This window comes from Mauremys reevesii, linkage group 4 (assembly GCF_016161935.1).
Source record: "Mauremys reevesii isolate NIE-2019 linkage group 4, ASM1616193v1, whole genome shotgun sequence".
In the NCBI taxonomy this organism is placed as follows: Eukaryota; Metazoa; Chordata; order Testudines; family Geoemydidae; genus Mauremys; species Mauremys reevesii.
In genome coordinates this window covers 129,809,548-129,835,741 of record NC_052626.1, presented here as the reverse complement: position 1 = coordinate 129,835,741, position 26,194 = coordinate 129,809,548, and the positions used below count along the sequence as shown (strand labels likewise).

General features: G+C 51.0%; 2 protein-coding genes across 6 annotated transcripts in view; both read right to left on the bottom strand.

Annotated features, from left to right (window-relative positions):
- Window positions 1-1,334: 1,334 nt before the first annotated feature.
- On the bottom strand, window positions 1,335-8,761 carry LOC120403894 (probable E3 ubiquitin-protein ligase makorin-1). The gene is made up of 8 exons (XM_039535820.1): window positions 8,534-8,761; window positions 6,370-6,489; window positions 5,127-5,431; window positions 4,715-4,809; window positions 3,881-4,089; window positions 3,126-3,236; window positions 2,795-2,927; window positions 1,335-2,171 (listed from the first exon to the last, which is right to left on the bottom strand). The coding sequence occupies exons 1-8, from the start codon at window positions 8,605-8,607 to the stop codon at window positions 2,016-2,018; spliced, it is 1,203 nt and encodes a 400-aa protein (XP_039391754.1). The 5' UTR covers window positions 8,608-8,761; the 3' UTR covers window positions 1,335-2,015.
- A 7,071-nt stretch (window positions 8,762-15,832) lies between these two features.
- The window catches only part of PPARD (peroxisome proliferator activated receptor delta), a 37,785-nt gene continuing 27,423 nt past the window's right edge, over window positions 15,833-26,194 (bottom strand). For all 5 annotated transcript variants that reach the window (XM_039535815.1, XM_039535816.1, XM_039535817.1 and 2 more), the window contains 3 exons: window positions 25,055-25,257; window positions 21,340-21,790; window positions 15,833-20,857 (listed from right to left, as the gene is read on the bottom strand). In XM_039535815.1, the coding sequence (XP_039391749.1) occupies window positions 20,610-20,857; window positions 21,340-21,790; window positions 25,055-25,257 (902 nt within the window). In that variant the 3' untranslated portion in view covers window positions 15,833-20,609. The remainder of the gene's footprint in view (window positions 20,858-21,339; window positions 21,791-25,054; window positions 25,258-26,194) is intronic.

The following is a 26,194-nucleotide window of genomic DNA, read 5'->3' as shown; positions in this document are numbered from 1 at the left end:
AAGCAGAACTAGCCCACGTCTCCTCAGTCTGGGAAGCACACTCCCAAGTGAAGTGTGAACATACATAAGGACAGCTATGCTGGGTCAGACCAAAGGTCCATCTAGCCCAGTGTCCTGTCTTCCGACAGTGGCCAATGCCAGGTGCCCCAGAGCGAATGAACAAAACGGGTAAATATCAAGTGATCCATCCTGTCATCCACTCCTAGCTTCTGTTTGCCAGAGGCTAGGGCCACCCTCCCTCTCATCCTGGCTAATAGCCATTGATAGACCTATCCCCCAGGAATGTATCTAGCTCTTTATTGAACCTTTAAGTGTCTTGGTCTTCACAACATCCATGGCAAAGAGTTAGACAGGTTGACGGCTCATTGTGTGAAGAAACACTTAGTTTTGTTTGTTTTAAAGCCCCGGCCTATTAATTTCCTTTGGTGACTCCTGGTTCTTGTGGTCTGAGGAATAAATAACACTTCCTTATTTACTTTCTCCAGAACAGTCATGATTGTATAGACCATCATATCCTCCCTTAGTCATCTCTTTTCCAAGCTGACAAATCCCCCTTTTATTAATCTCTCCTTATATGGAAGCTATTCTATACTCCTCAGAATTTTTGTTGCCCTTCTCTGAACCTTTTCCAATACATCTTTTTTGAGATGGGCCATCCCCCTCTGTACACAGTGTTCAAGATGTAAGCGTACTATGGATTTTGTGTATATATACACACACGTGTGCACACACACACACACTATCCCATTCCTAATGATTCCCAACATTCTTTTTTGACTGCCGCTGCATATTGAGCAGAGAACACCTCCAAGATCTTTCTTGAGTGGTAATAACTAATTTAGACCCCCTTGTTTTATGTGTATCCCTGGGATTATGTTTTCCAGTGTGTATTACTTTGGAAGGTGGATAAAGCAGAAGGGACAGCAGAGACTCCTCCCTGCCCGCCCCACCCCCCCCCCTTACATCCCCCTTTGACCGCAGCTCTGCCACTCTGCTCAAGTGCTCCAGGGTAGATAGGGGCCACTTATCCTAGCTCATTACTTGCCCTGGGTGCTAGCAACAGCCTGGTTTTTGGTAGGAGGGAGACGGAGAAGTGAATGAAGAGCCAGCATTGTCCGTTTGTGAAATACCCCTTGGGAAGAAGAGACTTGGCCTATTAGTTTTTAAAGCTGATTTTTATTTCATGGTCTCCATCTTCTGAAAGAGTTAAAAGGTTTGCTAAGTATGTGCACAGGCAGCTTCACGACCAGGCAGCAACCCTTCCAGCTCCCACAGAGCTGGGGCTCCCTGCTTACACTATGAAACCTCCGAGACAGATGCCTGTGTCAATAAAAAAAGCCAAACACCCCCACCCACTAATCCCAGACTGCGCCCCCTTTTAAGCCTGCTATGGATGCCTGGCAGCACTGCAATCAATACTAGAGCAACCTGCCAAGATGCAGACACTGCCTGCTGCTGTGGCCAATAGCACTGCTCAACCGACTCTCCTTCACGACAAAGTAGCCTCAGCAGCAAGCACGCTCTGCCTCCAACCACAACACCGAGACTGCAGGACCCCCGCGAAACCTGGTGTACAGCCTACTCCTACAGCAAGGCAGCTGGGAGACCATAGGACTGGGGACACCACCAGATCCCAGGCTGGGAAGCCATGGTGGTGGGGAACCCGTGGAGAGAGGGAGAGGTGCTGTTTCAGAGGGGAGGGAGGGAGGGAAGTGGAAACGTGACGTGCGATGTGTCAGCTGTCAGTCCCATCAGCCCCACGATGGATGAAAGAGCAGCGTGGCAATGGTAATCGCATCCCACCGCCCTGTGGAACAGGAGAGCTTCCCACTGTCGGCGCTTCATTCCCCCAGCTTGTGCAGAGTGGTTTCGGATCACTAGGAGTCCTGCCAGACACACAACTAGACAGATTAAAAAAAGTCAATTGTCTTTCCCCCCCACCCCCAAAAGATATAGGTTCACAAGCCATGTAGTGACCCCGATTCCATCGAGTCAAGCCCGGACCAGTGGAATTTCTAGTCCGAGTCACTGGAATCCAAGAGGAAAATCTCATGCCAGTAGTCTGGATCGTCGACGTCCCCCCGCAGCAGCGCAAAGGTGAGAGCCCATTGAAACAAGCACACGTCATCGTCCTCCTCCTCAGAGCTCTCAGAGGGAGAGGGATTGAATGCCTGCAACAGGACAACAACATGCTTATCCCTTACCCCAGCTGGGGAAGATGAGAACCAACCCCACCCCCTGCACGGTGTGGCCACACGTGTGGTATTTCCTATTCACCAGCCAGACTTGGATGGAGGTTTTATCTCCCACAGATCTGCCCTGGGGAACGAGGGTGTCCTGACAGCCACTAGCAGGAGGCAGACATTGTGGTGTTGAGGGAGGACCAGCCAGGAAAGATTAAGTGTAAGGAGCAACAGCCAAGAGCTCCTCACCAACCCATCCCCCTGGTAAGGAGGCTGCAGCTTCCTCAGGGGACGTGCAGCAGTTGCTTTGCTGCATGCAGGACTGGCCTCCAAGTGCTCAGTGGCTGGACAGTCACAGCTGGATCCCCCGATCCAGCCGAGTACTGAGTCACACTGACTTCAGTGGAAGTGATCGGGTGCTGGAAGTTGGGCACATGCCTAAGTATCTTGCTGAATCAGGGCCCCAGAGCAAAACCTCAGTAGCACCATTGGTTTATGTTTTAACTAGGACACATTGCTAGACTGGCGGGATTCAGAGTCTCCCCCCGACCCCACGCTGGCTAGTGCCAACAGCTGTCAACTTAGGAGAGATTCAAGCTGCTTTTGCTTACCACCGGGCCTGTCCCACATGGACGTCTCTGTCGAGGGGGCCGCACCCTGGCCGGGAGCTCATGAAGGTAGATGCACTCCGATTTAAAGGGACAGCGGCCACGGCCGCGGGCAAAGAACTTGCATCTTATTCTCCTAGGAGAGTTAGAAGAGTTGTGTTAAACTCAGATGGAAATTCAGGGGTGAATTCTTCCTGCAGGTACCTGCCAACGCTAGACCCAGAGAGCCAGCCTCTCACCCTTCTAGCAAGGGCCATCTCTGTAAGGGAGCACTTTGAACAGCAAAGCCCATCACACAAACCCCATCCCAGCAACAGAGGAGCCAGCCACCTACCCTGTCCGCGCCTTGAAGGTTTCTATCAACTTCTCCTTTTCGTCCGTGTCGGAGACCCAGTATTTGTGGGGGATGAAGTAGCTGGACGTGACCCGGCACTCGGGGCAGGCCCTGTGGGCAGAGACACGGTGCGCATGGGCCATTTGCAGCCAACAGGAGTGAAAGAGGGTGGGGCAGAGGAGGGGGTTCCGCCAGAGCACCAGCTCCAGGGATCAGGGACTCCAGACGAACCCCTCAGCAGCTAACACTGCTACCTCCTTCTAGGCCAGTGGTTCCCAAACTGGGGTTCGTGAAATGTTACAGGGGGTTCTTGGGAAAAAAGTCCCTAATGGCGGACAGAGCTGTCCCTAGGGACCCCGGGCAGCACGGGGCCAGAAGCCCCTGGACTTCCAAGAGCTAAGCAGATCAAAGCAAGCATCTCTATCACACTGAGGAGATTGAAATGTCAAGACTCCTTATAAGAAATGGAAAGGGAGGTGGATATTGTTTTGCTGTTTTTAAAATTATGAAGAACAAGTTTAAGCTTTGTTGTAATGAGCGTTGTTTGCTTGGACTGCTCAAGACCTGAATGCTTGTGTAGGAGGAACTCTTTGAGTTGGCTTCTTAAATACCTTCATGCTGGCTCACATCTGATACTCCTTGATGAAACATAGGAGCCTTGTCTTAGAACAGGCTTATTCTAAGTGATACAAGCTATGAAGATCTTGGAAGAGTGTTGCCATTTTCATAATGTAATAAAAATACTGTAATCGTACTTGATCACCGCGTTCTGGAACTCCCGGCTCTTGCGCCACTTGCGGATGCAGCCGACGCAGTAGGCGTGACTGCAGTTGGGGAGGATGCCGAACACGCGCTCCTCAGGCAAGGCCTTCTCATAGACCTTGTCCATACAGATGCCGCACACCACGTCCTCGCTCCGCAGCTCCCCCACCGAAGCAGCAGCTGCTCCCAGCCCACCAGCTGCCTGCATGGAGCAATACAGTCAGCTACCACTCAGAGACAGAGCCCTCTTCCTTCCACAGAGCTGTGCTGCCTCATCTTCCCCAGGCTGGGCTCCTCAGTAAAACCCAGGGCTCAGCTCTGGGCTGGCTGAATAGCCACCTCGCTTTGCAGAGGGCCAGCGTCTCAGCTCTGGGCATGGGAAGAGCCGGCATTCTGCAGACCCCTGCCAGGCAACAAACAAGCCCATAGACTGAGGAGGGGGAGGATCGCACCAGCTTCCCTTTACAGAAACAATTGCTCGCAGCCATCTATGGTAGGGCGTCTCGGGGAGGACTCAGGGGAAGGATGGTCCTAGGGCATTAGCCTATTCAAGAGACCTGGGATCAATTCCCTGCTCTGCCACAGACTCCCTGGGTGACTTAGCCTCTCGGTGCCTCAGTTCTCCATCTGTGAAATGGGAACTATAGCAGTGCCCGGCCTGACAGGGGTTGGGAGGATAAATGCATTAAGGATGGAGAGGTGCTCAGATGCCTTGGTGACGGGGAGCCAGGTAAGTACCATAGACAGACACCATAAGAGCATCCCATTGAGAATGTCTGAGTGGCAATATCTTCTTCCCCCCCATCCCCCCCGAGAGTCTCACCCACCTCTAGGGTTCGAGGTGCTGGGACAATTGCCTTGTTAGATGCAGCCTCTGGTGCCAGGGAAGTTCTCTGCAATCCCAGATCCCATGGTCTGGACCCTGACCAGCAACACAACAGTTAGTATGAGACGCATTTTCACAGGACAAAGGGCCTTCAAAAGCCAGTCCACAAAAGCACAGCCGGTCTGCCCCTTGGGGTTGGATCCCGGCTCCATATATCACCTCCCCAGTGGGACCTATCAAGAGCTGCCTGAGCAAATGCAACCTTCTCCAGGCAGGAGGACTAGTCAGCTGGAAGAAACGTAAGGTGCATTGGACAGAAGCACTCCACATCCATGCTAGAGCCCCGCACGGCACGCCCACCCAGCCAGTCCCAGCCTCCCTCCCAACACTGTTAACATGTCAACAGCACTTACCACGCTGGACCTGCCTGGGGACAAACTGTCTGCCGACAGCCCCGTTTCGGGGATACGTGGGGATGGGGACCGTCTCTTTATCTTCCTCTTCCTCCTCAAACTCTGTGCTCAGCTGCCTGAAGTTCAGTTGCAGCTGTGTCACACTGGGGACAGAAGGCTCCGACCCACGCCTGGCTCCTCCCCAGCTCCCAGCTGCTGCTTCTGGCCGGACAGCTGGCTCCGAGCCCCGACGGCTCAGCGATAAGGCAGGCTGTGAGCCGCATCTGCTCCAAGCAGGGGCTGGAGGGTCTTGGATGTGCTGGTAGCTGGAGGAGTCAAAGGTTACAGGCTACACAGGGAGGCCCAGGGGTGAGAAACATTCCTAACGGTTAGGTCGCTGGATCGCCCCTTTCCACTCAGAATCTCATGCCACCGCAGTGTCCGAAGCTTCACTGGGACAGAGACACACCAGGGAACAGCTCATCTCCTCAGCTGTAGCCATGATGATGGAGATTTTCAGAACAAGTCTAAAGGATTTAGACACCTCTTCCATTAAAGTTCATGGCAGCAGTGTTTAAAGCCCCTCCACTGCTTTGGAAGTCTCCGGCTACATCTACCCTACAAAGCCTATGCTTGCACAGCCTTAGTGTAGACGCCACATACGCCAGCAGGAGGTTTTTTTGCCTGTGTAGGCACACCGCCTCCTCGAACCACATTAGCACTTTTCCGGGGGTTTTATCAGCATAGCTTCAGCACCAGGAAGTGTTTGTTTTCCCCATGTCCCCACTCGACAAAAACCTAGACTGGCACAGCTAAGTGCCTCAACCTAGGACTTTCCAGCAGTTGAACAAGCTACAATCTCCAAGCTCTGGCTCACTACAGCCGGCTTGCACCTCTTGGCTACGAATGTTTCTATGTCTACGGCTGCAGGAGTGGACCCTGTATTCCTCTGCCCATGCAGCTCCCCTGGGGAAACAGGACTCAGGCGTTTTCCGCCCCCCATCTTACCTAACCAAATCTCCAGCCTATTGGAGAATTATGGTTTCCATTTTAGACAAGGCTCTAGAGATTCCATCCCTACCTCCCGCCCCACTGCTTTAGACCAGGGCTGGGCAAACTAGGGCCTGATGCAGCCCACGGGCCGTAGGGTCTGGACCATGACAAAAAAATAAATAATTGACTGCCCCTGGTCTAGGGTATTTCTAAGGGGCCCATCACCTTGGTCTCTAGCCCAGATCTGCAGCATCCCAGGCAACGTCCTTACCTGCAACGGTCTCCGTAGCCGCAGAACCCATTCTGGAAATACCTGCAGATCTGGGCTGACTTCCGGTCGTGTGAGAACCGGCAATTCTGACCCCATCTGCAGGCTCCACGGGCGAAATTCCTGCAGGGAGAACAGAATCCATATTGACTCACAGGCTGCCGCCCCTCCACCATCTCTCCAGCTGCACACCAGCTTCCTATGGACCTCAATGGATACAGTTCCCACTAGTCCATCCGCTCATCCTGACACTCCCTTACTTCCCAGGAGTTCAGCGCCTTCCCCCGGCCCCAGCCCACTAACCAGGGAGGCTGCAGAAACTACAGGGCGTTTCCTACGGGGGGGGGGGGGGGATGATTGTTAAGTGGGGGCCACACTGGCAGCAAGATTCACTCTGTAGGTCTTCATTTCAGCCTTGTGAGATGCCCAGATGCCCTAGTGATGGGCAGCAAATGCCAGGCTCTCATGCCGGGGGGGGGGGGGAGAGGAGCAGAGCGGCTCCCTTGCATTCTGCACACATCAGCGAAGTTTGAACACGGGGCTGGAATTTGTAAGGGAGCCGACAGGGACTGGGCACCCAATTCCCATTGAAATTCAGTAGGATTTGAGCACTTAACTCCCCTGGGCTCCCATGAGACGCCCAGCTTCGGGGCCTGCTGCACAGTCCAGGGTGCACTGAGGAGAAGCCCATGGGTGAGGGCCCAGCAGGGGTGAGAGAACAGGGCCAGCAGCCACTAGTGAGATGCAGAAGGTTTGGACAGCAGCTCAGCTCAGGAGCGCTGGAAACCCAGGGGTGGACACATCCCATTGGGAGGGCACAGTGCACATCACATAGCCTGGGGAAAAGAGCTGCGGTACAGCAGCCTGACTGATCTGGGTGGCCAGTTACATGCCATGGCTGACAGCAAGCAGGGGCATTCCCCAGCCTACAGCCCATCTCAGCACACACAGAGAGCACTGTGTGTGCTGAGACCCCACTGCCAACCGAACTGGGGTAGAGGAAGCCAGCTAGGGAGTCAGAGAGCCCCCAGAGGAAGAGCAGGGGACAGGTGGAAACCTGCAGGGGCGCTGGAGAAAGGCCACTGCCTCCGGCCTAGCAGATCTGATTCAGGGAGCAGAAGCATGGCCAGGCTGGGTAGGGCAACCAGACAGCAAGTGTGAAAAATCAGGTTGGGGGTGGGGAGTAATCAGATCTGATATGAGAAAAAGACCCCAAAATCAGAACTGTCCCTATGAAATCGGTACATCTGGTCACCCTAAGGCTGGGTGAGGCAGCAGGGGGACCCCACAGGAGCATTTTCCCCATGGAGAGTCCCAGTCTCACACATGCTTACTCCAGTAACAAGAGCATTAAGAATCAGGAGAGCTGGGAATGCACATGATACAGCTTCCCCAAATGCTTAACATGGAGCTCTCATCATTTCAAAAAATCAGCAGCCAGTCAGACCTCCCCCAGGCCCGAGCCCCTCTCAGGAACGCCTGAAGTTTCAGAGAAGCACTCCAGGAAGTTTGGCTGTTAAATAGGTTCAGGAAACAAGGTGGTGGTTGTGGGTTTTTTTGTTTTTGTTTCTTTTTACCCCTGGTTGGCTTAAAGATGGAGCTATTTACCAAACCATCCAGAGAGCCTGATGCAAAGCTAGGCTGTGCCTGAAATTAGCACAAGAAGTTTCACTACAAAGGGAAGTCAGGTCAGTGGGGAAACCCAGAGGGGAGAAAAGGCAGACGCAGCAGTTGCTGTGGGTTTTGCTGTCTCTGCAGAATCAGCTTGTAAGATCCAAGGTCCTGGCCTTTGCCACTCCAGGCAACCAGAGGATCCTCCAGCGCTGCAAAGAGCCTGCCCCAGCCAGACAATGGTGGCTCTGCCCACAGGCCCCTTTCATCTCCCCCCACGAGGTGTTACCTTCAGAGCCTGTATCGGGGCCATTTCAGGGCCGCCATCCAGGAGAATCGCCTGCTGCCCACTCCCGCCCCCTAGCACAAAACGGGGATCGGGGAGAGCAGTTTGCAGCCCTCCCTCCCTCCACACCCTGGCTTTTGTCTGGGTGGGGCTGCAGGGGCAGTATCGCAAACCTTCCTGGGCCCTAAGCCCACCCCAGAGACCCAGCTCAGGGATCGCTCCCTGCCCCTGCAGAGCTGATCTGCAGCCGCCCCCCTCCCCAGACCCTACCTGCACAGGACCCTGGAGCAGGGGGCCCTGTGGGGCTGACCCCCTCCAGCTGCAACCAGCGAGCCAGGCTCCATCCTCGCCCAAACACAGAATCAAAGTGCCTCTTTCTCCCCCCCCACGCCCCCCTCCGGGACTCTTTATGGGAGGGGAGGGGTTTAAACCAGCCTTCCCCAAGGCCTAGCCCACTGGCAAGACAGAGAGGTTAGGACACACCCAGCTGCCCATTAGTTTGGAGTAAGGAATGGTCCCCACCCACCCCTCCATTGATCAGCTACCTGCGGTAGGTGCACAGGAGGGAGCCAATGGGCGAGCGCGCAAGGCTTAACCCCTTCGTTGCTGTGCTTGGAGAGGCTGGAACTTGGTTTATGTTGATTCAGACTAGTGCAGCCAGAGCCAGACCAGAGGGAAGGACCCCCTCATCTCAGGCATGGCAGACAACTGGAACGGGTACAATCAATGCTTGCAGAAAGCAGGATGGTCTCCTCCCGTCCAACATGTTATTGATGTCCCTGTAAAAATACGGTACAACGTTGTAAAACCAAAGTCTGCAGAGTGTAGTGATACCTCAAACTGCAACAGAGACCAAGACCAGGGCCAGGGATGTTTGGCCCTCTTGACACCCGCATTAAAGGGAGACAAGAAAGGACTGAAAAAATAACTCATGTCCCAGGGGGCGTGTGTGAAATAGACATAAACAGAGCGAGAAGTCCTGGCCAGTCGGAGAACAGCATCCAGCCAAAAAGCTGGACAGAATGGAACGAAGACAGAATCTTCTGCGGAGCAACCATGGGTGTCCCCATCCTGGCAGGGGAGGGGACATTGATCCTGAGGCATCGTCACAGGGTGGTCTTGTGATTAAAGCACTGGGCTGGGAGTCAGGAGCTCTGAGTTCCATTTCTGCCTCGACCACAGATACCTTACTCTGACTGAGGGCAAATCACTTGGGCCCAGCTCCTCAAAGGAATTTAGGTTCCTAACTTCCAGTGAAATATATCAGTGGGAGCCTAAATACATGTGTGGAGCTGGGTCTTAATCTCTCACATTTCCTTTGTCTGTTTAGGCAGTAAGCTCTTTGGGGCAGGAACTCCCTGTATGTACAGCACCTAGCACTCTGGGCCTCTATACAGTAATAAAACCCCAGGGCGGGGTAGGAGTGAGGTGGTGCATACTCCCAGTGTCTTACAATGGCTTGTTGCAATTCTTTGCTGCCTAATCTGGGCAGGGCCTCCGTGAGGGTGTCTATTGGGTGGGGAGAGAGGCAGGTTGGATTGAAATAAACTAAAAGCGTTTCCCCAGTGGGGCTACAGCTACACGAGAGAGTTTACAGCGGAGGAGCTGCAGCTGCACCACTGTACGCTCTCTAATGTAACCACTCTAAACCGGGAAAGAGCTCTCCTGTTGGCTTCCAGCCCCAGAAGCTCTCCTGCCTTGGATCTTACAGCACTGTCCACTCCGGCGCTTCGCTTAGGTCAGTGTAACTTGCATCACTCAGGGTGGCTTTTTCACATGTAGACAGAGCCAGAGTTTCAGTTTCACTGATGTGATGCCCTGGAATTTTCAAAAAGACCAAGGAGTATTTGTGGCACCTTAGAGACTAACACATTTATTTGGGCATAAGCTTTTGTGGTCTAAAACCCACTTCATCGGATGCATGCAATGGAAAATACAGTAGGAAAATATATATACACAGAGAACATGAAAAAAATGGTTGTTGCAATACCAGCTATAATGAGCCTAATCAGTTAAGGTGGGCTATTATCAGCAGGAGAAAAAAAAACTTTGGAGTGATCATCAGGATGGCCCATTTCCAACAGTTGACAAGAAGGTGTGAATAACAGTTAGGGTGACCAGATGTCCCAATTTTTGGTCGTTTTCTTATATAGGCTCCTATTATACCCCCCCTCCCTGGTACTGATTTTTCACATTTGCTGTCTGGTCACCCTAGTAAGAGTAGGGGGAAAATTAGCATGGGGAAATAGTTTTACTTTGTGTAATGACCCATCCACTCCCAGTCTTTATTCAAGCCTAATTTAATGGTGTCCAGTTTGCAAATTAATTCCAATTTTCAGCAGTTTCTCATTGGAGTCTGTTTCTGAAGTTTTTTTGTTGGAGTATTTTCCACTCCATGCATCCGAAGAAGTGGGTTTTAGCCCATGAAAGCTTATGCCCAAATAAATGTGTTAGTCTCTAAGGTGCCACAAAGACTCCTCGGTCTTTTTCTGATACCGACTAACAGGGTAACCACTGTGAAACCTGGAATTTTCAACAGCACAAAGGAAGGGGCTACATGGAGCAGAGTTCTAGCCCCTGCCACTTCCTGCTTCACACCTTTTCTGCACACAAAGCAGAGTAAATGCAAGGAAATGGGATAATGGCTTCCAGGGACTGACCACTCGGCTCTGTCCTTATCTCTGCTCCGCTCTCTAATCTGTTAGCAGCTGCCCTTGGGCCCCAGCTGTCCTGACCATTATAGTTCTAGCTCCCCAAACTCTTTCAGATCAGACTTGCTGTTTGTCCCCATTTATTCATGTAGGTGTAAAACCCTGTGCCTTGAGGGGCAGGGGGGAGGCTACTAGCCTGTGAAGGGAGTAGCTCAGGTCTGGCACAAAGCAAAACATGACACAACACCTTGCATTACAATCCGTGCATGCTCAGAAATGCCCTCAGATTCTTGCATCGTATCACAGGCACGTCTGTGTGCATTAGAACAAAGCTGGGCACATTGTACGTGCATCCCTGCAGCTGCAGCCTGGTGGGACCCATGCACTTTATTCCTGCCTGTTTGCTACTACTGATAATTAGCCAGGCCCTGGTTCGGCAAACCTAGGCCCAGATCTTCCAAGGCAGTTAGGTGCCTAACGCCCATTGATTTCAGTGGGCGTTAGGCCCTTAAATACCTTGAGGATCTGGGCCTTAGGCGTTTGCTTAACCTTAGCACATAACTAGTGCCAAAGGGACAGTTAGCTGCCGCCCGCCCAGTTCCCAGAAACCCAATAGGTACAAGTCCCCTCCACTGACTTTGATGGTACTAGTCATCTGCTTACACTGAAGCATGCCCCGGAAGTGTTTGCAAAATCAGGGCCTTAATGATTGTGAGCACTTTGAACGCACCGCACCCTAGCTAAATGCTAAGTGTTATTTTTTTGCCCAGGCACGGTACTGTATTCATTTGCTTCGCATTCCAGAACAGAAAGCTGTGTGGAGCGTCACTAGCACCTACAAACATGCTCGCTTTAATTCAAGTTAACCAGCACTCAACCTCCAGTGGGGACATACATTAAACCATTCACAGCGCCCTAGATCCTGAAAGGGATTTAGGTACCGAATGCCCATTAAAATTAATAGAAATAACTTTGAGGATCTGGGCCTGAATTCTAAAAACTTTAGAGAGACAAGGGAATAAATACTGTTTGTTGGACCAACTTCTGCAGGGATGAGACGAGCTTTTGAGTTTACAGAGAGCTCTTCTTCAGATCTAAGCCAAATACAAGGTGGAATAGATTAACATACGTAGTTAGCACCTTTCAAGGAACAGTGCAGGGGGAAGTGGAGTGGCCTGTTAACACCTCTCTAGTCATGGGGAGAGAGGGGGAGAAATAGAAGAAGAAAAGAAAAAAGAGTGGTGTGTTTTTAGTGGATTACAGATTGTTACACTAGGCCATAGATCCAGTGTCTTTATTCAGTCCATGATTTTTAGTGCCTAGCAAAGTTATTAATTTAAGCTCCCAGGCTTGTCTTTTGACAATGTTGTGCAGGTTTCTAAAACGTCAGTGAGGCAGCACACAAGCTAGTGAAATGAGCCTAGAGGTGCAACACTCCTGCCACTGACTCTCCTGGGTGACTTTGGGCAAGTCATTTCACCTCTTTTACCTGAGTTTCCCCACCCTCTATAATGGGTCTAAGAAGTTCCCCAGTGCACAGGGTTGTCAGGAGGATTCATTAGTTTGCATTTGCAAAAACCTATACGAATGCCAAGTGCTACATAATGATTGAAAGTTACCTTTAGCAACATAAAATACAGCCCAGGCCTTTTTTTTTTTTTTTTGCAGATGGGGTGGTGCTGGAACAAGGCTGTTGCCATCAGCTCATGTACCCCACTACTACAGACATAGAGAGCCCATTCCCCTAGAACACCATGGAAGAGACACAGACAGATCCCTTCAGTTAGCACGTCCCAAACGTTTCAAAGCCGAGGGCTCCTCTTCATGGTGCACAGTACCTGGCTGTGTGGATTTTCACGTGTTGGACTGGCACTAGCTGTAGCAGCGAGCACGCGGGACGTTACTGCATGGCACGCCCGTATGCTGTAGTTTTCAGCCCTTGGCTCACCCTGCAGTAACTTACACTGTAGACAAGCCCTGACTTTCATTTAGGCCAAGGGCACCACAGGCTTGTTACTGTGCTACGTAAAATTCAACTTCAGGAAAATGAAGCCAATTGTGCCCCCTTTAGCCCCTAGAGGCTTACCTGTATTTTCAGATCATCGAAGTACAGTCTGACACTTCCGCCCCTTTCCCACGTGCCCTGATGAGCAGTGAAACAAGGTTGCCATTCAGACTCCTGGTTGACATTGGCATTAGCACCCTCTGGAATGAATGGGGCAGTTCACACAGAGCTATTGTTTCAGGCTCTTTGCAGCCTCAGGCAGATATCTGCACAGGTCATGCTCAAGTCTGCGGCACAAAAAACTATTTCCCCCTGCTAATTTCCCCCCTCCTGTTACTCGCACCTTCTTGTCAACTGTTGGAAATGGGCCATCCTGATTATCACTGCAAAAGTATTTTTTTTCTCCTGCTGATAATAGCCCACCTTAATTGATTAGTCTTGTTAGAGTTGGTATGGCAACACCCCTTTTTTCATGTTCTCTGTGTATATATATCTTCCTGCTGTATTTTCCACTGCATGCTTCCGATGAAGTGGGTTCTAGCCCACAAACGCTTATGCTCAGATAAATTTGTTAGTTTCTAAGGTGCCACAAGGACTCCTCGTTCTCTTCCTCCTTGGTTTCAATGACAAAACTATTTGGTGAAATCAGATGATCTGCTCCAAACACGCACCTGCCCCTGTTCCAAGTTTAATCAACAGCAAAACTTCCATCGGGCATAGCTGAGCCCAGAGAGAGGAATTATTGACAGGAGCAGGATTGGGCCCTGGCTGAATATTTATGGGGTTGCCTACACCCACTCCCCCCCTTTGGCTAAAAGCCTTGTGCTGTAAGGAGCAGGGCACTTGCACAGCTCACGACTAGCAATGGGTCTGGTTGTGCTGAGTGGAAGAGCAAACGTGGAAAGTGGGAGGGATTTTGCCATGCTCTTGCTTAAAGTAAGAAGTTTACACAGCACAGTAACAAACCCATGGTGCCCTTGGCCTTCCTAGCCATCAATGTACGTACGTATCAGGGACGCACACGGAACGCAGGTCTTCTTGCTCCAAAAGAGAGGCCTCCGTAACCACTGTAACAAAGAATCTCTGATAGCAGCAGCAGAGGGACAAGCAGAGCAGCCAGCTCTAATTCCCTTCAGAAGAGACAGACAGACAGAGACAGAGACAGACACACTCTTGTTGGTTTATTACAACAGCTCTGTCCGTTAGCACCCTTTGTTTGAATGGGCATTTCCCCATGGGCTCTTCCAGCTGCGTAGTTAAGGGCCCAGTTCTGCAAGCTGCTGTGCACCCTTCATTCCCATTACCTCAATGGGAGACTGGAGCACTCACAACAGGCTCAGGATCAGGCTCTTAAGTCAACAGGAGCTTTGTTATTAGCTTCAGTGAATAGGACTAGGCTTGTGCAAAGGGGAGTGTTTGGGACTCCAGCAGAGTTAGTTTAAGGGCCTCTTGTATGTGCAGAATGGAAAGAATTCTTGCCATAAAAACTCTTTTTGAAAGCGGATGAACGTTGCTCATGTGAGGTTTCTGCCTGTGAGGAGAAAACACAGCAGAGGATTTTCCTTTTGCTCAGGAACTCTCTTCTTCAACGAGCCTGTGAACCGAACAGACGGAGGCGCTACACTGGCAAGACGAGTTAAGGTTATTTTAGATTGGCACAGCTCTTTCAGGGAACGCCTAGAGGGGAGTGTGTGGTGATGCTCCCAGTTCTCTCTCAAAAAGAGGGTTTTAAAAAAATTCCACAAAATAGCTGGTCACTAAACCATCAAAACCCAACACAAAATGGAACATCACAACCCTGTATTTGTGCACGGTTGGAAGGAGAGTAGCGCAGGAAGCCTCTCATGTTGGCACAATTTACACCAACACAGCAAATTTGCTCCCACCCAACTTCCCCAGGGTGGAGATAGAGATTATTTGCACACAGTTCTTTGGCACATATTCTGTATCCCTCCTGACAGGTGGCCGGTTTTCCTGAGCACTGCCCTCAGCACAACTGGGGTCCCGCAACTACCAAGGGACAGGCTTGAAAAAAATTGATGATGAAGTAATTCCCTACAGCTCCTAGCACAACGGGGTCCTGGTCCATGACTTGGGCTCCTACATGCTACGGTAAAATAAATCAAATCCCTGCTCCTCCAGAGGAGAGGCTGAGGGAACTGGGCTTATTTAGTCTGCAGAAGAGAACAGTGAGGGGGGTTTTGATAGCAGCCTTCAACTACCTGCAGGGGGGTTCCAAAGAGAATGGATCTGGGCTGTTCCCAGTGGTGGCAGATGATAGAACAAGGAGTAACAGTCTCAAGTTGCAGTGGGGAAGGTCTAGGTTGGATATTAGGGAAAACTATTTCACTAGTAGGGTGGTGAAGCACTGGAATGGGTTACCTAGGGAGGTGGTGGAATCTCCTTCCTTAGAGGTTTTTAAGGCCTGGCTTGACAAAGCCCTGACTGGGATGATTTAGTTGGTGTTGGTCCTGCTTTGAGCAGGGGGTTGGACTAGGTGACCTCCTGAGGTCCCTTCCAACCCTGATACTCTATGATTCTATGAAACACACACTCAAGCCAGCTGCCGAACTTTATACATGCAAACAGTCCTATTGAAATGGGACTAGCCGTGGGAGTAAAGTTACTTGAGTGAGTAAGTGTTCGCATGATAGGCACCCAAAGCCTCAATCCTGCGACAAGCTTTGCGTGGATGGACTCCTGCCCCTGCACAGAGTCCTACTGATGTGGGTGCAAGGACCCCTCCATGCATTGCAAATGGAAGGATCCAGCTCTGAGAGACCCCCCACAAAGCTCCCCCAAAAACGGCAAGTCCCTGTGACTCATCTAATGAAAGAGCTGTTTACACTTTGCCCCCAGGCAGGGCTGGGAGACACTACAAAGCGTTGAAGAAAGCATGGCAATGCGCTAAAAGTCTCTTAAATATTTAGTTCAGATTTATTTCCAAGGTAAGTCAGTCTGCGACACTGTTTATATTAAAAACACTTGGAGGTTTGTACTTCTAGCAAAAATATACATTTCAGTTTGAGGCTTGTTACAACATTGACAACAAGCAAAAGTTCCTCAAGCGATGAAGAGAACATGAGCCCAGCATCTCCTGGGGGCCAGGGCTGGCCGGGAGTCACAGCAGCCTCGGGGCACTCCAGGGCAGGGGGCCGCAGGGTCAGTACAGACACTTTGGAAAGGTACCAATCACAAACCCATCAGTCCGTCATTCACACTTCTCTGGCACCTTTCACAAGAGGACTTCAAAGTGCTTTACAAATGGGCCTCAACACCCCTGTGAGTAGGGAAGGAAAAGGACTAGCCGGATGAGACAGATGGGGAAACTGAGGCAAGAGGGGAGGCGTGACTTGCCAAAGGAGCGCAGCAAGCTGGCAAAGAGCTGGCAACAGGCCACAAAGGTCTCAACTTGGAGCCTCCTTATGCACTACCCACTAGACCAGGGGTTTCCAAACAGCAGATTGTGAGCTTGATGGACTATTTGTTCACTTCACCGTGATTTTTACAGGTGGTGCTAAGGGAACCAGTTAAGTTTGGGAACCACTGCACTACACAATCCTCCTTCAATTAAATGTACATTGCTTAGTACTAGTGTGTGCAGCCATGAACCATACCTAGGAGGGGTATCGCCCCTGCGGGGAGTGTGTGTGTGGGGGGGGGAAGACAACGAGCATAAGGGTGGGATAGGCTGCAGTTTTGGTGCAGATGACAGGTGGGGGTCTGTACCAGTCCCAACCTCTGATATGGGTGCTTACGAGGGAGGACTGAAGCAGTGGGATTGCCAAGCAGCTATGGAAGGGAAGCAGATTATTCCTCTGCCTCAGATTTGTAAGACATTATTGCACCAGGGTAACCCATTACCCCAAAGGGGCAGGGAAGGAGTGTAATCCAGGGCCGTTAGCGAGCCTGCTCAGGACACCAGATGTGCCCTGCCCAGTCCTTTCACAGCCACCTGGTCTTCTCTGAAAAGTGTGCAAATACAGCGCTGCCTTATTCCAGGGGCCAGCTCCATGCGTGTCTCTAGAGGGCCCTTAGCTTACCTGCAGGGAGCTAGAGTCTGTTCTGCCTTGTGCATCAGCAGATTTGTTACAGAACCTTTATTACCAAACAGGATGCAGGAGCAGAAAAAGAGCCCAGCTCAGCTGTCAGATCCCAGGCGGAGGCTGCAGGGAAAACTTTTTTTCACTTGTCAAGCTGAGCCCATTTTTTCTGGGATCCGTGAGACACAAAGATAGAGCTCCAGGCTGCCATCTGGGCTTCCAGGCCTCCCTCTGCCCCCGATACACAGAGAAAGCTGGAGAGGAGCATTGAGGTAAACTCTCAGCACCAAAGACTTAAGAACTGTGCCAGCCAGTGGCTCTCGCATTGCTTATACTGTGCTACCCGGACAGCTACCTGTTCATCTCAGAGTGATCATGGGTCAATGCCCTGCAGCTATCGACGCTGTGCTAATAGCATCGCCACAAGGCAGCCTCAGTGCCATGGTCACATGGGAGCTCTACAAACACCAGCACAATCTCCTCCCCCACTCCTGGGCAGGCAGTGTTCCTCCTTTCAGTCTTCCCTTTACTGTTCCTGAGTTGGAGCTCAGTGGCTTCGGTCCAACTGTCTCATGTTAAGACTAGACAGACTCCAAAAGCCACAGATGGAGTGTAAGTGCTGCATGCAGACGGGACCTTGGGTCAGCTGCTACCGTCCCAGCCAGAAAACCTGACTCAGCCCCGACTTGCTGGGGATACGAAGTGAGGGAACATGAGACTCCCATTTCGGAGAGGCAGACCGACCCCCAAGCTGCGAGGAAGTCATGATGTGAGATCGTTCTAGGTTCATTAGGGTGCCTGGCCTTTCTGTCAGACCACAAAGCCTGAAAGCTAAACTGGTACTTGCGGCTGCCACCATGGCATCAATGAACAGAGAACTGCTAGGTAGCACTAGGTTGGGTCCAGCTGCTTTGTGCCTTGCCTGGGCTCTTCGAACAGGCTTCTCTCTCCACCCCATCATAAACCCCCGTTTGTCACCATGATAAATGCAGCGTTTTTGCTCCCCATCTCCCAAAATAAATAATACTTGGTATTTATAATCACACTTTACAGCTTCAATGCTTTTTACAAACGCTAACTAGTTAACCTTCACAGCCCCCCTGCAAGGGAGAGTCAACTATTAGTCCCATTTTACAGATGGGGAAATTGAGGCAGAGCAGTTTGACTTGCCTAAGGCCACAGAAAGACCGTGGCAGAGCCAGGATTAGGATCCAAGGGTTCAGGCATCTCAGAACAGTGCTAGTCACTCTCCAGCAGCAGGTTTCCCTAACGCTGCAGCATCAGCGCCTGCCGCTCTCCTAGAAATGCGACACAGAAGAGACCTAACAAGTCACACATCTTGTGCATCGGCCTGGCTGCCACGGGACTGCTCCCCATGCTACTCTAGTCCCTTCCCACAGGCTGGGGGCACTCTATGATCTGCAGAGCAGGAGTCATGCGTCAAGCTGTGCATTCACGAAGGCCTTTCCCATCCCCCTTTACTTTGCAAAGAGAACAGGCCTCGCAGCCCCCACCGAAGCTCAGTGAATGGCACAGCTGCAGGGTGCTACCTTTGGCCCTATGCCAGTGGCTCCCCAGCAGTTTCATTCTGCAGACCACTTGGCAAGCAAAGGATCTTCTCATGAACCACCTGCCCTAATCCCTCCAAAGGTCTCACCTGCCAAGAGAGATCCGCCCCTGCGCACACCCATCCCATCTCAGCAGACTGGTGCAAGTGGAGAGCTTTACACATGACACCAGCACCTGAACCTAGAGTCAAAGTGAATTTAGTGCTGGCTAGAGTCTAGGCTGCACCAGAGACTGAAGTCGTGTCCACAGAGCAGGGACAGCCCAGGTGGTGGCTGGGCAAGCTTCCCCTGTACTGCTCCACGAACACGCCCCAGCTCTGAGCAGGGAGGGGTCACGCCCTTCGTCCCACTAGGGGAGTTCTGTCTCCACAGCCCAGTCAAGCCGTAGCATCCCTGCTGAGACTGCCAACGAAAGTGCCAATTAGTGCCAGGGGGGTAGTGGGGTGGACACTTGTCCGCTAGGAACTGGATTGAGAACCACCAACTCATTGCACACAGGCCACTCAAGAGCCTTCGGATTTCCTGCTCGCTACAGACCGGGGCTGGATCTGAGCAGCTGACCTGGGGGCCAAAGGCCACTTACCCATCCTTCAACAGCTGCTCTGACCAAGCTGGAGTGTGGCATAGTGGGATCTGCAGCTGTGGGCCTTAGGCTCTTGGCAAATTACCAAAGCAGCCCCTCAGCTGGGCCGATCTGGATGGCTTCAGTCTGATGAATTAAGCCCCCGAAATGAGTAAGTCACAGGTCACACCTGGCTCCGGGTCACCCCAGCAGCCCATGCCGAGATAGTTCGATGGAGAGATGTTGCAATGTAGCTTAGTGATGGCTCCGGCCATTGCTGACGCCAACTGTGCAGATGCGACCAGCCACAGCAGAAAGAGGAGGGACCCCAGGGATCAGAGGACACCAGCGTATTATAGTGTCTGTGTTGATGGGGAAGGCACCATTGTTGGCCTCACATTGAGAGGCCTCCTCTGGCCATGCCACAGGCTGCAGCGGGTTGACCAACGGGGTGGGAAAGGAAACAGCAAGACAGATAAATTACTATTACTGTTTTCTGTGACACCCTTGCCTCACCCTGCTTTGCTCACTACTGTCTCCTTCACAGCACAGCCGACCCTTCATCCTCCTAGATCAGCAGAAACTTGAGTCATTCTGACACTTCAAGTCTCCTCTGGACACCCTGGATCAAAGACTGCGAGCAACTGCGGTTTTAGCATCTGCTCTGAAGACTAAGTTGGTTCTTAAAGAGTTACCGCCCGCTGCCACCCATCTCCCCACTCCATTTTCTAAGCTAATATAGGAGCGAGAGGAAAAGCAGCCCTCCCCTTTGAAATCTAGGGGCTAAGAAGGACCAGCTCCGCCCCGGCAGGGGGTCAGACACAGGATTCCATGTTACAACCCACAGGAGTGTTTCACAAGGCAGGAGAATGCACATCTCTCGAGGAAGGCATGCCTGTCTTGTGAATCCAGGGGACTAACCAATGGTCTCTCCCCCAATGAAGCATCAGTAACCTTCATCCCACAGTCAGGCCTATCTTTGGGAGACACATCCATCCATCGAGAGAGAGATACACTTCCTTTTGTTCCAATGTCCTAGGCTTTACAGCTCAGGCCCTAAGAGTCTTCCAAGTGCAATACAAAACCAATGCACAATGAACAAGTGATTTAAGTGCTGTTCCTGGACCTGCCGGATAATCAAGGTACTGAGTGGTCTCATTACATCAGACCATACCCTTGTGACTCTGCTGGTGCCATAATCCCACCTTCTCTGCAATGCACGTAAACACGTGGGTCGCTTGGAAGGCAGAAGGGAGCGGTGTGACAGCTGGGCTGCGGCAACAAAAGCCTCACTTGTTTTGCCTTTGAGGTTCATAAGTGTGTGTTAACGGAAGCCCGGGCTTAGCATGCAGTAGCCACGAAATCTCATGGCAGGTAGGCCTATGTACCATAGGTAGAGATCATCTAGAAAATCGTTCCAAGTAGAAGAAATGGAAGACGTTGTGGGGGGAGGGCAGGGGAGGCTTCTCGGTCACCATACAAAGTGTTTTGCTCAGGATCCATGGCTTTAAAGCTCCTCAGTACATGTCCCTGTAGATTTCCTGCAGGAGCGGGTGCAATGAGGTCTCTGTCTCTGTCTTTTTAATCTTCTGCACCAGCTGCGCGTGCTCGGTCACCAGCTGCCGTAGGTCAGCCATCTTCTGGAGCAGCTTGGGGAAGAGGTACTGAGCGTCCGGGTGGTTGGCCTGCAGGTGGAACTCCAGGGCCTGGAGGATGTTGTCCTGTATCCCCTCCACCTGCTTCACGTCCATCAGGCCAGGGCGGTCTGCAGGGAGAGGATTAACGCGAGTCAGTGCGCTATCTACACCACTCCCCTGTTGTGTGCTACCCGGAGGGAAACAGACCGCTGCTTCTGAGCAACTTGCCCCAGGCCCTGCAGTGAATCAGAAGTTCATGGTCCCTAGCCCTGTGTTCAGGTAACTCCCTTCACTGGACATTTTTTTGGGGGGGAGAGGGGGGTTTCCACCTCCACCTTCCCTGTCTGTTGTCTGTGTTCGTTATGGCCCAACCACACAGCGATGCCAGGGAACACACAGATCTTGGGAGTCACTGGAAGGCTTCGGTTTCAGCTGTATGTTATTCTTCCCCCTATTCATTCACTGGCTGCTAGCCCCAGGAAGCAGGGCACCCACTCTGGAGTGCACTGCCCCTGTTCCCCAGCAGGAATGACCTCCGACCAGCTCCCCCCAACCCACGCCCCATGCCCAGCCTTCTTAACGTGCGCATGGTTGGTGGGCCCCAACTCACCCCCACACAGGATAATGGCAGCCACGAAGAGAGAGAGGTCGCTGTCGTCCAGCTCCAGGGCATTGAACTTCACGGCAAACTCAAACTTGGGCTCCATGATCTCGCTGAAGGGCTTGCGCAGGCTGCGCAGAAACTCCCGTGTGACAAACCCATTCCCGTTGGCCACCAGAAGCCCGTCCTTGTTCATGATGGAGGCCAGCATGGCGAAGATGGCTTCATGGACCCCGTACTTCAGCAGAGTCACCTGGTCATTCAGGTAGAGGCCGAGGAAGCTGGGAATGCTCTTGGCGAACTCAGTGAGCTCCCGCACTGTCTCCACCGTGGTGCACTGACAGCGGTAGAAGACGTGGACCCCAATCTCCTTGTATGGAGGGATCCCGTTCACAAGCTGCTTCCAGACCAGCCCCTTTTCTGCCTGCCACAGGGTGTCCATGTCATAGATCACGAACGGCTGCAGAGAAGAGAAGTGAACAGTCAGGATCTCTGCAATGGGGGCTCGAGCTGCTGGCTGTACTGAGCGACTGCGCTTTTACCTGTCCCTGGTGTGGAAGATCATTCAAAACCCTCCATGTGTCCCCAACTTTCCCTTCCATTTTGTGGCGGATGCAGCTCTGGGCGTCCCAACTGCAAGGAGCCTGTAACTATGCCCTGGAAATCCAGCAGCAAGCACTGCAGAGCAACCAAGGTAGTCTGCTTACTAGCAGGTCACGGGAAGCCTGGAAGCATCAAGGCTTCCATTTCTGATCCTGAAGCCACCTCTGCTCCTATTTCATCAGCAGCAAGGCTGAGCGCAGTAAAGCTCACCAGACAGTCACCAGATCAGAGACATTAACAGCACATCAGTTGACTGCTGTGGCAAGCTTCCACCTGGCACGTTTGCATGTTATGCTGCACTGGGCTGCTGCCACCAGAAGCCTGTTGAACTGCAACAGCGAGAGGAGGTCTGCAGCACGTCAGGAAGCTGAGTGCAACTATCACTGGCTGTTGGAGAAACCTTTGCAGCGTGTCAGGAACCTTGAACGGTGGGAGCATGGTGCTGTACATGAGTCAAGTCAGCAGGGAAAGGAGGAGAAGAGAGTGAATTCCCCAGCTGGTCTCAAATGGAACTGCTGCAGTTCTTCGCAACAGAAGGTGGAGAGTGTTGGTGCAGGGATATAACTACATCTCTGAATGGCAAAAGCACTTCTAAACTGGGGGCTTCCCCACAGGGAACCCCACTGCATCCCAATGAACAAGGCTGGGGGATCTATCTAGAAAGACGTTTCCCCAATACAACCCCCCTACCCTCCCCCACCCGCAAAAAGAAAAAGTAGTGAAGAAATCCATCAACAATGTAAAATACTTGATAGGATCGTAGAAATGTAGCGCTGGGAGGGACCTGGAGAGGTCACCTAGTCCAGCTCCCTGCGCCGAGGCAGGAAGAAGTATAGCGAGACCATTCTTGATAGTTACCATCTATTTCAGAAAGACATTCCTTTTGGGCATATGCAAATCATTAACTCCTTGGCACCAGGATTCAGATTCTCTGAAAGACGTCAATTGCCAGCAATGGACGTGCTAGAAATCACTAGTGTGAATGCACTTGATATAGTCGGTGTTATTAATTTACCACTGGTTAACCTGTTCTTAAAAACCTCGGGGGATTCCACAACCTCCCTTGGAAGCCTGTCCCAGAGCTTAACTACCCATATTGTTAGTGAGTTTTTCCTACTACATAACCTGAAATTCCACTGCTGCAGATTACTGCTTGTCCTACCTTCAGTGGACAGGGAACAACTGATCCCCATCCTCTTTATAACAGCCCTTAACATATCTGAAGCCTTATCAGTCTACCTATGTCACCCCACTTTGGCAACAAACCACTGATAACTACTCTGAGTAGTCTTTCAACCAGGTGTGGACCCCTTTTAGCAATTTCATCTAGACCAGTGGTTCTCAACCTTTCCAGACTCCTGTCCCCCTTTCAGGAGGCTGTGTGTCTTGTGGACCCTCAAGTTTCACCTCACTTAAAAACTACAAGCTTACAAAGTCAGACAAAAAAAAAAAAAACACACAAGAAAGTGTCACAACCACTAGTACTGAAAAATTGCTGACTCTCTCATTTTTACCATATAATTATAAAACAAATTGCAACCCCCGGTTGAGAAACACTGAGATGGTATATAAAGCAGTATAAACAAGTCATTGCCTGTATGAAATTTTAGTCTGTACTGACTTTGCTAGTGCTTTTCATGTAGCCTGTTGTAAGACTAGGCGAATATCTAGATGAGTTGACATATGCAGCCTGACCCGAAGTTGGGTATACACAATTGTAACTTGAGGGTTAACAGGTTCTTGTCCCAAGATCTAGCCCAGTAAGATTATTGTAAAATCATATAATTTGGGAACCCCGATGTGCACAGGTGCAACACTCACACCACAGGAACACTCTCTCTCGCTACACACACAAGTATAAATATATATATATAAATAATTTAGCAAATACACACACAAACGCAACAAGGCAAATAGAGATAATACAGAAAGTACATTTGGATGTCCATACTTACACCCTTATCTTTCATACTTAACTATTATCTTTCTCATCACCGTCATCATCCTCATCATCCCAGTGGCCATCATTCTGGCCCCTTCCAAGGTCTACATCTCTCCAACCTATCTGCTGCCCCTGGGATGTTACTTTTATAGTCGGTTACGCTGATGCTGCCAGGACCAATGCATATTCAATAGAGGTCCTTATTCGTATATCCTCCCCTTAAGGTGTCCGTTTTCTATAGGTTAGTATATGTATTTGCTATCATGGCACCTTCGTGATTGGAGGCTCTGTGTGGAACCTTCCGGATGCTGGTGTCAGCAATGTTCTGTGGGTGGCTGATGTCAGTATTCTGGACAAAATCCCCCCTCTGGCATGCCACTCTCAGTTCCCTATAACGTATGAGTTACTTAAGTTCATCTATGCCAGAGGTTATACGCCTCAAGCCTCATACTATCTACTAAAGCCAAATCTTACAAGATAAAAGCCTGTAGGTTCCTTGCATTACTACTCAATATAATAAAGCAGGAGGATAAAGCAATGAATATAATACAGGTAAGCTGGCTCACTGGGCTACACATACCCTCTGGAAGACCTCTTCATACCCCTGGTTGAGAACCACTGAACTAGACCAGGTTTCTCTTGTTTCCTTAGGAGAACGTGACAAGGCACTGCATCAAAAGCCTTACTAAAAATCAAGATATCACATGTTTACAGATTTCCCCCATCTACTAGGCCAAAAGCCCTGTCAAAGAAGAAAATGAGCAGGTTTCACAGGATTCGTTCTTGACAAATCTCTGCTGGCTATTACTTATAACCCTATAACCACTAGGTGCTTACAAACTGATTGTTTCATAATTTGTTCCAAATATCAAAGTTAGGCTGACTGCTCTATAGTTTCCAGGGTCCTCTCTGTTCCCCTTTTTAACGATAGATACTATGTTTGCCCACCTCCAGTCCTCACCCATCCTTCATGAGTTCAAAGACAATTGCTAATGGTTCTGAGATTGCTTCAAGTACCGTAGCGTGAAGTTCAGATCCTGCTGACGTGAATACATGTAACTTATCTAAATATTCTTTAACCTGTTCTTTCCCTAGCAACATGCCCTGCCCTGGAAATAAAAGCCAGTGCTTAGCACTGTTATTAGCCCTCTGGTCTGCCCACCTGCGAGGAGCACTCACCGGGGTGCTGCCAGTCTTCCCAGTGAGGATGCCTCTTGCCTTCTTTTTGGTCATGTTGAAGTTTTTCAGGTAGGCGTCGTAGATGTGCTTGGAGAAAGCTTTCAGGTCAGCCACCTGCGGGTTCTGGCAGCTGATCTCGCTCGCCGTCAGACCCGCTACCAGCTTCCTCTTCTCTGCTTCTGGCATGCGGCCAAAACGAATTGCTGTTACATAACAAAGCGGGCATGATCAACAAGTCCTGGGAGAAACCACAAGGGGCTAGGGACGCTCCTGAGAGGACACACACATCTGCACTGGCATCAATGACCAGCTCCTGACAGTAAGCACTCTGTGCGTACAGGACCCTGGCTCCCATGGGAACCTCTGGTTTAAAGCCTTCAGTGCGACAGAATCACCAAGGCAGCATGGTGCAGAGCTCCTCCAGGCTAAGCACTGCCCTAGTGCATCAATGTGAGGTCATTATAACCTCATGTTCCAATGAAGACTCCGTTTAGATCTCCAGTGCGAGCTCTCCACTGTGATAATTTGGGCCTTCAAGAGACAGAGACCCACTCCTCAGACAGGCACTGCTCTTGGTTCAATAAGAGGATTGTTAGGCTTTAAACTACTGTGTTTTGGATAAAAGCACAAGAGCTGTCTGCGCTGTCCGTTCCTATGCACACTACACATTCCAGGAACACACAGCAATAAGAGGTAGTTGCTTGGCACTCGGCCCACAGCCCGTGCTGCTATGGACGAATGAGACCAAGAGGAAAGTTGAGGCCAAGCACTGGGTTTGGAACAAACTAGACGCCCAGAGCTACAGGCCTGAATCCAGAGACAATTCAGCCCTTAGGATAAAGTGAGTCGTGTACAGCGTACTGTGTGGGTCCTCTCTGCTGTGAGTCAACTCTGAACCACATGCCGGCCTCCGCACCATTCCCTTTGTGCCGCTCCAGAGATGTGAAGAGACCCTATGCACAGGAGAATCCTGAGTGGTGTAAAGGGGGCAGAGACAGCTCTTTGCCCACCACTCCTGGTCCCCTCTGACATGGTGGGCATGCTAGGGGTGTGGTTGGGGCAACCTTGAAGCTGCTCTGATTTGCTTCCGGGCCTCAACTGGCCTCCAGCCCCTCTCAGGATAGAAATATGGCAGAAAAG

Excerpts from the sequence above, each read along its gene's own strand:
- LOC120403894 (XM_039535820.1), bottom strand. The coding sequence starts at position 8,607 with ATGGAGCCTGGCTCGCTGGTTGCAGCTGGAGGGGGTCAGCCCCACAGG. Across the intron at positions 6,490-8,533 it reads TGCTCCAGGGTCCTGTGCAG|GAATTTCGCCCGTGGAGCCT; the intron begins GTAGGGTCTGGG and ends TTCTCCCTGCAG. Across the intron at positions 2,928-3,125 it reads ACCTTCAAGGCGCGGACAGG|GAGAATAAGATGCAAGTTCT; the intron begins GTAGGTGGCTGG and ends TAACTCTCCTAG.